General features: G+C 43.8%; 1 protein-coding gene across 2 annotated transcripts; it reads right to left on the minus strand.

The window, feature by feature from the left end:
* Positions 1 to 483: 483 nt before the first annotated feature.
* SGK1 (serum/glucocorticoid regulated kinase 1) lies at positions 484 to 6,845 on the minus strand. Of its 2 annotated transcripts, none has more exons than XM_040429174.1 (11): positions 6,561 to 6,845; positions 4,259 to 4,334; positions 3,923 to 3,998; positions 3,575 to 3,763; positions 3,308 to 3,439; positions 2,975 to 3,087; positions 2,479 to 2,602; positions 2,278 to 2,373; positions 2,020 to 2,175; positions 1,825 to 1,914; positions 484 to 1,529 (listed from the first exon to the last, which is right to left on the minus strand). In XM_040429174.1, exons 1-11 carry the CDS (start codon positions 6,592 to 6,594, stop codon positions 1,362 to 1,364), a joined length of 1,254 nt encoding a protein of 417 aa, XP_040285108.1. In that variant the 5' UTR covers positions 6,595 to 6,845; the 3' UTR covers positions 484 to 1,361. The 2 variants fall into 2 exon arrangements, with proteins under 2 accessions (XP_040285108.1, XP_040285107.1); XM_040429173.1 differs by lacking the exon at positions 6,561 to 6,845 and adding an exon at positions 4,443 to 4,582.
* Positions 6,846 to 10,710: the final 3,865 nt, after the last annotated feature.

Raw genomic sequence — 10,710 nt, forward strand, 5'->3', positions numbered from 1 at the left:
CGGGCCGCAGCACGACCACGGGCCGCACACGCCTGTGTGAAAGAGGCCTAATGGGTTGTGGCAAGTTTTGAAGTTATCCCCTATCCATAGGGTAAAAGATATCGAACTGATTATGGGGGGTCTGACCGCTGGTACCCCACGAATCCTGAGAACAGGGGTCCCATTCCTCCAATCTGATGGAGCGGCAGTTTGAGAACTGTACTCTGCTATCTCTGGCGGTCCGATGAAGAATTAATGGAGAGGAGGTGCACGTGCCAAACCTGCTCATTCATCAGACTGGGGGAACAGGACCCCCGTTTCCCATGATTGGTGGGAGTCCCAGCAGTCTGACCCACAAAGATTTTGTACCTCATAACTTTAAAACTTGGCAAAAGCCCTGGAAGCGAGTGCCAGCCACTTTATTGCTAATCACTTTTCTTACGTCTAAATAGCTTTTATTTTATATATAAAAAAAAAAATTTACACCAGCTTAAAACATCAGAGTTGGTTTTGAAAGTTTTATTGCAAACCCTCGGGTTTGGTGACAAAAGGTACATTTCTGTTATTAATTACAGTACATTGGCATCATGTATCTCTGTCAGTTTAAATATACAGCTCTTGATTATATACAGTATGCACAAAGATGGTCAGGAATGTCCAAAAATAAACATAAATAATGTATATTAAAACCACATATTACAGCTCGGAACCACTAAATGAGGGGCATTTTGGTCCATAAAACCGTTTCTAAAAATAGAAATCTGAATAGCAGCAAATGCTTTACTTCAAGCATTTCAAACAAGGATCATTGCAAGCCCATGGCAATACACTGAATTAGTACTAGACAAAACAAGATTTACATTAAACTTAGCTTCCACATATGGAAGAAAAACAGTACAATGCCCCAGAATTAGTGTCACATTTGTGTGACAAACCACAGTCATACTGTGAGAAGCGTCACTCATACCATTGTTCACTTGTGAAACCAGAGTCTCCACCCAAGAATATCCATCTCATGTGGACCATTCTCAATAGGACCTCGGAATTCAGAAAGGCACGCCGCAAAGAGAAAAGTTAAAAAACTAAAACAATTCTTCTTACAACTCAATCTCTTCATATTTCTGTGCCTGTTTTCACAAAGTCCATGGCCTGCACTCAGGCTCCAGGCACTGACTCCTCACAACTAAGAGCCATGCCCTTGTAAAGTCACTTCTTCCTCCTTTGACTAAGCTCCACTGTGCGTTCTTCCAGAAAAACCGGTGGTGTTAAAATTAAGGCTGTGATGCTGTCATGAAGGATGTGCAATTTTCTTTTCTTTTTCTCTTGTCGGGAGAAAAAAAACAAACCTATGACTCAAAATGACCACATGGTGAGAATGTCCCTCAAAGAAAAGATTCCATAGGTGGGGCATAGGAGAAGCCCATAAAAGCTTCTGCTGCCTCTTTAATGCTTGCCGTTATGAGGATGCTGTCAGAGGACTGGCCTATAGAATTCGGAACTGGTTCTTCTGTGAATTCAGGATCAAAGTGTTGCAAATCACTGGGGCCACTCTGAAAAACAATGGTGGAGACAAGAGGAGATTAGAACCATGAACAAGCAAATGAAGTTCACAGAAGAGATCATACTGTGTCTGCTACCCGAAACTTGCTAAATTATAGCCATCTATGTTGGAGGCCCTGACTAAGGTGGCAGGCAATGCCACATGATTAGTAATAACAATCTAGGCATACATGAAAAGCAGGTTTGCTGTGCAGGTAAGGTCTGGATATTATTAACATAATAGTATCTAAAAGAAAAAATAAAAAGTAATGATACTAAGACAGTGGTGCTAAACCAGACACTTACCACATTTGGGTTAAAAGGAGGGGTAATCTTCTTATTGATGAGATCATCCCAGTTAATTGGAGAGAAGAAGATGTGGTTCTTAATCTCCATCTGTCAGGAAAGGAGGAATTGGATTAGACCAATCAAAAGTAATTAGACACGTGTGTTATTGCAATGGCAAGGGAGTGTGGGAATTTATATTTAGACTCTACTTACAAAGTCGTTCTTGGCACCAATTCTCTTAGTCCGATCCTTCTGCAAAAGACCCTCCAGGAGGTTCCTGGCCGAGTTGGTTATGTTTGGTTTCAGCTGTAGTGGCTTGTTTAAGATGTTGTCATACATCTCGGCTGTGTTTCTGCTGTAGAATGGAGGCTGTGGATGAAATAAATTTTGGTCAGTGGACTATCAATAACAAAAATGATCTTACATTATAGTCATCCATTATGATGTTATTATACTGGATGATCTACTTACCAAGCCATACAACATCTCATAGAGAACGGCTCCTAGGCACCACCAGTCAACTGTCCTGTCGTAAGGCTGTTTGTGAAGAACTTCTGGTGCAAGGTACTGTAAAGAAGACAGTAGCCATTAAGTACCATGGTATCGGACACACTTGGGGTGCAAAATTTCAAACAATATTCCGAAGAGGTAAAAAATTATCAGAATACATACCTCTGGAGTGCCACAGAAAGTAGAGGTTGTGCCATTGGGCTCTATGTTCTCCTTGCAAAGACCAAAATCAGTAAGTACAATGTGACCCTGTGAGTCCAGTAATATGTTCTCAGGTTTCAAGTCTCTGCAAAACAAAAATTACATTTATAAGAAATGAACAGTTCAATCTATTGAAATATATCTATAAGACTTCTAAACACCTCTGGCTATAGCTTAATTCTGGCTTGAGGAAATCAAGTGCCTAATCCTTATCTCCTCTGACATCTGCCACTGGGGAAGAGTCACAAACACACTAGGTTTTCTGCCATTTCACCTGAAATCGGCTGGCTCAGCCTCCACCTAACGTGTATGGCCAGCTTAATCAGTCCGGTATCAACAGGTTGTACTAAATGGACTAGCAAAGTGAATTACGAAATGCGTGGGAGGCTCTAAACAATTTATAGACATAACCAGACAATAGCATGTAAGAGAAATTATTTCTGCATAATTGAATTACCTGTAGACAATGTTGAGAGAATGCAAGTATCCCAGTGCACTGGCTATCTCAGCAGCATAAAAGCGAGCTCGTGGTTCCAGGAAGCAACGTTCCCTTTGGAGATGGTAGAATAGCTGCAAGAGAAATAGAAGCAAAGATTAAACCATGTCAAGCAGCTGCACAAAACACAGTTCACTAGCGGTGAAACAATAGCTGGAAGTCACCGGTACGCCAACGACAGCATAGACCTTGGCAGCTTTCAAGGAAATGCTAAATGTAGTAACTTTCCAGCCCTTGACTTTATTTTCCCATAGTAAATAAAGAAAGTGCAGAATGGGCATGACTTCTGCTTACCTCTCCACCATTGATGTAGTCCAGAATGAAGTATAATCTGCTGGCTGTCTGGAAGGAGAAGTGGAGGCCAACCAGGAACGGGTGTTTCACATTTTTCAACAGCACGTTACGCTCTGACATTATGTGTTTCTCCTGAAATTAAAAAGAGATGTGGAGTTACTCACCGCCTAGAGTCCTCTACCCTCAATGCCCATACTATTTCTCAAGACAGATCCCACGGTGAGTCACCATGTGGGAAGCAAATACATTAGCATAAAGGATAATTACCTCTTTTTTCTTCAAGATTGCTTTTTTCTGGAGGACTTTAACCGCATAGAACTTCTCATCAGCTTTGTGTCTGGCCAAAAGCACTTTCCCGAAGCTACCCTTCCCAATGATTTTCAGGAACTGGAAGTCAGATGGCTTGGCATGAGGATTGGATGAAGGTCCAAGGTTAATTTGTTGAGATGGACTGGGCTGCAAAAATGAAACAAGTTGGTTACTATGGGTAAACATGGGCTGCACAACATTACATCAGAATCACTAGATTTCAAAGCATCTATATACAGAACCTGCAAAGTCTATCACACTTGCAAAAGAGTATTAAGAAAATCAGTAAGTATCAGAATTACTTACCGGAGGAGAGGGGTTGCCGTTCAGTAGTTCTGGCTCCTGGGGTTCTGAAATAGTCAAGATGGATGGAACCTCAGGACTGAAAGAGGAGAGAAATACAACCATTAGTAATAGCACACACTGGCCACTAGAGGGCAGACAAATCCTGCAGAAGTAGCATCAGCACTAGTTGCTTCGGTACTTTGAGGGAAGGAGAACTTGAACGTCTTGAGATGCTGTTACTTTGTACCATTTAAATAGATCAACCTAGCAAACACCTCATTTACAGTCTGCTAAACCTAACCAGGCTGCAGAAGATCTAAGGAGAACCAGGGCAGATGGAAATAGTAATGTACTTACTGCTTGCAGGTGTAGGAGTTGGTGGAGATCTTCTGAATAAAGTCGTTCAGTCCCATTCTTCTCTGTTTCATAAAAGCTGCAAAACACAAAGAAAGAACGGCTCAGTACACGGGATCCATATCCAGTATGCATCATCCATAGCAGAAGCCGTGCAGCCCAGGGCAATGCAGTCCCTTCCACTCACCGATGAGTATTGCCACCATGCCCCTCATTTTGGAGTAAGTTAAGGTATTAGCCGGTGTGGTGTCAGTCTTTACCGTCATAGCTCCTGTGGTTATAAATCCTTATGGTGTAATCCAATAGAAGGACGTATCTCCGAGGACGCTAGACTCTAAAGCTCTGAAGAGCAGAGCGGGGCTTTATATAAGGGATGAGCGAGTGGGCGGGGCTAAGGCAACACAATGAAAGAAACTTGGCACAGGTACAAAGCGCCCAGATCCAGCCAGGGTCAGTCAGCCGGCGCCTAGTCTAGTCTTAGCCCCGCCCCTCGTTCGGTCACTGACGTCACACGGGCAGCCTCAGTGTGTTCTCCAGAGAGGAGCTGGCCTGGAACTTTATGTACAGTTCTCTAGGCCAATGCCAGGCACGATAGAGGGCACCGCCAGCGGCCTGCACGCTGCCACTGTAGAGCATTGTTCTAAAGCTCAAAATCAGACTGTCTGTGCAAAGGAAGGAACGTGTGGAAGCAATGCCATAGCAAAAATCTCCTCAGAGAATATACATGACAGGAATACGAGTGCAGGGGGCACGGACCCCCCATAAGGGCGCCCGAGGAATGCTCTGTAATAAGCTGCGCTTGGAAAGCAAACAATTATACTTTATGTGGATAGAAAGTATGGAGTGGAAGCAATGCCATAGCAAAATCTCCTCAGAGAACAGACATGACAGGGATACGAGTGCAGGGCAACCCTGGCAATGCTGGAAAGAACCAGCAGCTGTAATAAGCAGATGAGCTTGGAAAGCAAACAATTATACTTTATGTGGATAGAAAGTATGGAGTGGAAGCAAAAATCTCCTCAGAGAACAGACATGACAGGGATACGAGTGCAGGGGGCACTGTCCCCCCCCCATAAGGGCGCCCCGAGGAATGCTCTGTAATAAGCTGAGCTTGGAAAGCAAACAATTATACTTTATGTGGAAAGAAAGTATGGAGTGGAAGCAATGCCATAGCAAAATCTCCTCAGAGAACAGACATGACAGGGATACGAGTGCAGGGGGCACTGTCCCCCCCCCCCATAAGGGCGCCCGGAGGAATGCTCTGTAATAAGCTGAGCTTGGAAAGCAAACAATTATACTTTATGTGGAAAGAAAGTAACGAGTGTAAGCAATAAAATAGGAAAAATCTCCTCAGAGAACAGACATGACAGGAATATTGTGCAGGGGGCACGGTCCCCCCATAAGGGCGCCCCGAGGAATGCTGGAAAGAACCAGCAGCTTAGAATAGTAGGGGCTTTTCCACTAATGGCCGACATGCTGCACAACAGACATTGTAGGGAAAGTTCTTGTACGCTGGGCACAGGATGCCACAGAGCAGGTGCTGTCTCCAACGCATTGGTGGTGGGAGGGAATGGCAGCGGGAAAGTAAACCCCCTCATAACTGCTCATCTTCAGTCAAGCCAGCTGCCTCCTCCACACACATGGCAAGGGAGTCCCTGGTGGAGGTGTGTGAGCGGGAGGGGGGCGCCACTCCCGTCCGTGCCCTGCCTGAGGCAGATATCAGCGGTCACACGGGCTACACTGCCTCTAATAACAATGTATACAATATACTCCTATATTACAGAGCGCAGAAAGCCATATCATAACGTGCTGGTCCCTTATCTATAAAACATACATATGTATCCACAGCAGTTCAGCATCACCCCACCAGGGGGCGCCCGCCGGAGAGAACGATCCACAAACTCCAGGGTGGCTTTGACTTTCATACTTTAGCTTTATGACAAAGTATCGTTTACATTCCTGAGTGTAATGCAATGTAACTCTGCCCAGAGATAGGGGTATTGCATTGGGAGAAGGGGGGTGTCAGGTTTTGTCATCCCACCAGACACATACATTGTATGTAATCTATGGAACATCATCCCATCCTCAATATGCAGATTATAATCGCCCCAGGTATTAATCGCCGCCGTCCGATCCGTCAGTCTCTCCCTCCCCTGCGGACAAGAAGTTTGCTGAAGGCTGATCCGATAAAGGGATCACACAATGCTCTTCACAACTTTCACTTGTAGTCACCCTGGTGCTAGAGGCTCACCCTCACACGTCCAGGGGAAAAGACACCCAAGCAGCGATGAACACAGTAACCTACCTTTCAGAGGCGACTTTTCCGTCTTAGTTCTCATGCTGGAGTGCGGCTATGGAGTGGCAGTCATAGAATCCACGCGATCACTCCTCCCCTACAAGCACTGAACCAGATCCAGAGGGGAAGGGGGGGTCAGGAGCGCAGCCCGCTACTTTATAGAGCAGGGCAGATAAGTGGCCGGGGAGAGATTGGCTGCTGCTGCAGGATCACACTCCAGATGACAGCCGGGTGCAAAAGTCACCGGCATGGACCGAGCCGCGGCGCAGGGAGGGGCAGAGCGGGGGCTCACTCACTGCTGTCATCTGCACCACAGGAACTGTAGAGACTGCTTTCCTCCCGACCGGATACCTAGAGGGTGGAGCAGGCGCCCCCTGTTCAGCCCCGCCACTACTAAGCATTTCCTCCCAGGAAAAATACACTTTTTTCGGCAGTTTTTTTTCTCTTTTCCTTCCTGGCAGTGTAATCCTATTCAGTGACCCCAGCTAATAAAAGTTACACTGAATGGACTACAATCAGATGACATTTAATTTACACTGCACACTAGGAAACCACAGGGATTAGAAAGATGAATGGATGGAGAGATAGAGATACATAGATAAGTAGATCAATTGATAGATAGATAGATAGATAGATAGAATATTAAGATACTAATATACTGAAAACATCACATAGATTAGATCAAATGGATAGATATGAGATAAAGGAAGAAAGACATAGATTAGATAAATAGATGAATAGAGAAATGCAATCAAAAAGATAGGTACAAATAAGATAGATAACAATAGGATAGATAGATATGAGATAGATAGAGATTCATAATAGAGATAGATGGATAGATAGATGATAGATAGATAGATAGATAGATAGATAGTGGAAAGACAGATAGATAGATAGATAGATAGATAGATAGATAGATAGATAGTGGAAAGACAGATAGATAGATAGATAGATTGATAGATATGAGATAGATAGTGGAAAGATAGATAGATAATAGATATAGATGATAGATAGATAGATATATAGACAGATAGATGATAGATAGATAGATAGATATATAGACAGATAGATGATAGATAGATAGATAGATAGATAGACAGATTGATTGATAGATAGATAGATAGATAGATAGATAATTGATAGATAGATAGATAGATGATTGATAGATAGACAGATTGATTGATAGATAGATAGATAGATATGAGAGAGATAGATAGAAAGATGATAGATAGATAGATAATAGATAGATAGATAGATAGACAGGTTAGCATAGATAGATATGAGATAGATAGAGATTCATAATAGAGATAGATAGAAATAGTAGGCAGCTAAAATACATATAATATCACATAAATGATATAAGATGGATAGATATGAGATAAAGGATAAAAAGACAGATAGATACACAGACAGATAAAATAGATTGATAGTAAGATAGCTAAAAATACTGGAAAATGATATAGGTTGGATGGATAGATAGATGTGAGATAAATTAGATGATAGAAGGAAAAATGAATCCAGCCAGCAATGGAGGCAATATGGACAATCACAATACATCAGTAAGTGGCTTGTATTAGCTTCCTCTACATGATAAATGCCACCTGCTGAAGGGACACAACCCCTTTAATGCTTAATGAGTGGCAGTGATCCCCCACCTATCCCATGTAGCTTTATTAGGACACCACTCCATTCCCAAGTAGTGAAGTGCACGGTATCACAGCAGTAAGCACATGAAAGCACTTTTTGGGGTTGTCCCCCATAACATGGCATATGGACCCCAGTGCAGCTCCCACTGAGAAAGTCTCCGCCGAGTATTACATTATTTGAATGGATTCCTAACACATAAGGAAAGTTATGAATGTCATTTCTTTTCTTAGATCCTCCATTCCTGATTCTAGTTACACCTAAACTATACCAAAACCGAAAGGCTGTCACCATGCTAGAGACATTTAACACTTTCTCACATTTAAAGCGATAAGGAGGAATATAAATGACAATAGACAGCGTTCAGGTGTCATTTCTTTTGTTTCTCAGATCCCAGAAGTGCGATCCTACTGTATGAGGACAAAGCCGGACCCTCTGTGACCAGCAGGCAGCACTTCCCACTCTGTAGGGGGCAGTATATCTCTGAAGCTGGCCAGACATAGAATAATTGTGATGGACTGGGTCAACGGCGTAGGGCCTGGTCTAGTCTAGACTGATCTGAATGTGTATATGAGAGATAGATGTTCTGTATATGATCAGCTTTAAATTACTATACCAACTGGAAGAAGGCTGACATACAAGATGTGTGCTTTTGTGTTATTGCATCTCAATATCCTGATCCTCACAAAGGTTTTGTGCCCGTCATCCGTATTCCATGTGCACACTAGACTAAGAAAGGAGATTCGCAGAGTATCTCCTACCACTGATGCCATCCATGTTCTATTAGTGGTTTTAATGGAGCACTAGAATTTAATGGGCATGTGTGGTCTGCAGTATGGACCAAAGTAGGGCAGGTCTTCATTATTTTTCCACTTACCTATGGTAGTGGTAAAACAAGGATGTGTGAATAAACACACTAAAATCAATGGATGCATGTGCTGTTCTTGGAGAACACTGTCAGTACACGTCCATGAGTCACGACACACGAGTATGAAAGAGGCCTCATCACAGAACACAAGTTAGGCTACTTTCATACTAGTGTTTTTTGCAGATCCATCATGGATCTGCAAAAACACTTCCCTTACCATAATACAACCGCATGCATCCGTCATGAACGGATCCGGTTGTATTATGTCTTCTATAGCCATGATGGATCTGTCATGAACACTATTGAAAGTCAATCGGGGACGGATCCGTTTTCTATTGTGTCAGAGAAAAAAGATCCGTCCCCATCGACTTACATCCATCTTGCTCCGCACCACATCGCGGACAGAAAAACACTGCTAGCAGCGTTATTCTGTCCGCGATGGGGACAAAACCAAACGGAACGGTATGCATTTTGTAGCATTCCGTTTCGTTCAGTTCAGTTTTGTCCCCATTGACAATGAATGGGGACAAAACTGAAGCAGTTTCTTCCACTATTTTATGTCGGATCTCAATAGCAGAATTGAAAACGCTAGTGTTAAAGTAGCCTTAGCCATGATGGCACCCATAAAATGACAGTTGCAGCTCAAAGATGGAAGAATATTATCAGACTTGTAGCCTGGGAAGAAGTTGGACCAGCCTAGAAGTTATAGTTCGTCTCTCCAATTTCAAGACCACCAAAAATTTATTTTAAGAAATTATTATTTTTTAGTTAAGGCAAAATAAAAACATTAGGTAATCCATTTATAATCTGAAAGCGCTGGATTATTAGCATTGACACCAGGGGCGGATATATCGCCTGTGCAGCCGTTTCAGCTGCACAGGGGCCCGGCGTGTGAGGGGGCCCATTCATACTAGTGAGCGCATCCAGAAGCTCTCACTAGTATGAATGTGCTCCCTCTAGTATGCAAGAGAGAGGCGCTTACTTACCCCTACGGCTCCGCTTCCTCCCTGGTCTCCTCCAGCCTGACTGCGTACAGCGCGCACTATGACCTGACGCTGTAGGCAGTCAGGTCACATGACTGTGCAGCGCGGGCTGTTGGAGACCAGCAGGGCAGGCACTCACATCAGGACACAGAGAGCAGCGGAGCACGAGAGATAAGTTTTAATTATTTATTTTTAGTCTGATCTGAGGTCTGATGGGGGGTCTGAAAAAATCATTAACAACTGATATTACAGGGGGGTCCTCCTGACTCGGGGGTTTTGAGCAAGTGACATATGGGGGGCCTGAGCAATTGACATATGGGGGCCTGCTTATTTTATATACTGGCAGACATGGGGGGCACTATGGAGGGGAAGAGCACTATGGGGGGCCCTATCTTGTATACTGGAACACATGGGGGCACTATGGAGGGGGGGGGAGCAATATGGAGGCCCTATCTTATATACTGGCACACATGGGGGGCACTATGGAGAGGGAGGAGCACTATGGGGACCCTATCATATACTGGCACACATGGGGGCACTATGTAGAAGGGGGGAAAGGAGCACTATGGGGGCATGTTCTGGGGCCCTATCTTATATACTAGCATACATGGGGGCTCCATGGAGAAGGGGGGAGCATCTATGGGGTCATCTACTGGGGACCCTA

Source organism: Bufo bufo, chromosome 4, assembly GCF_905171765.1.
Source record: "Bufo bufo chromosome 4, aBufBuf1.1, whole genome shotgun sequence".
Taxonomy (NCBI): Eukaryota; Metazoa; Chordata; class Amphibia; order Anura; family Bufonidae; genus Bufo; species Bufo bufo.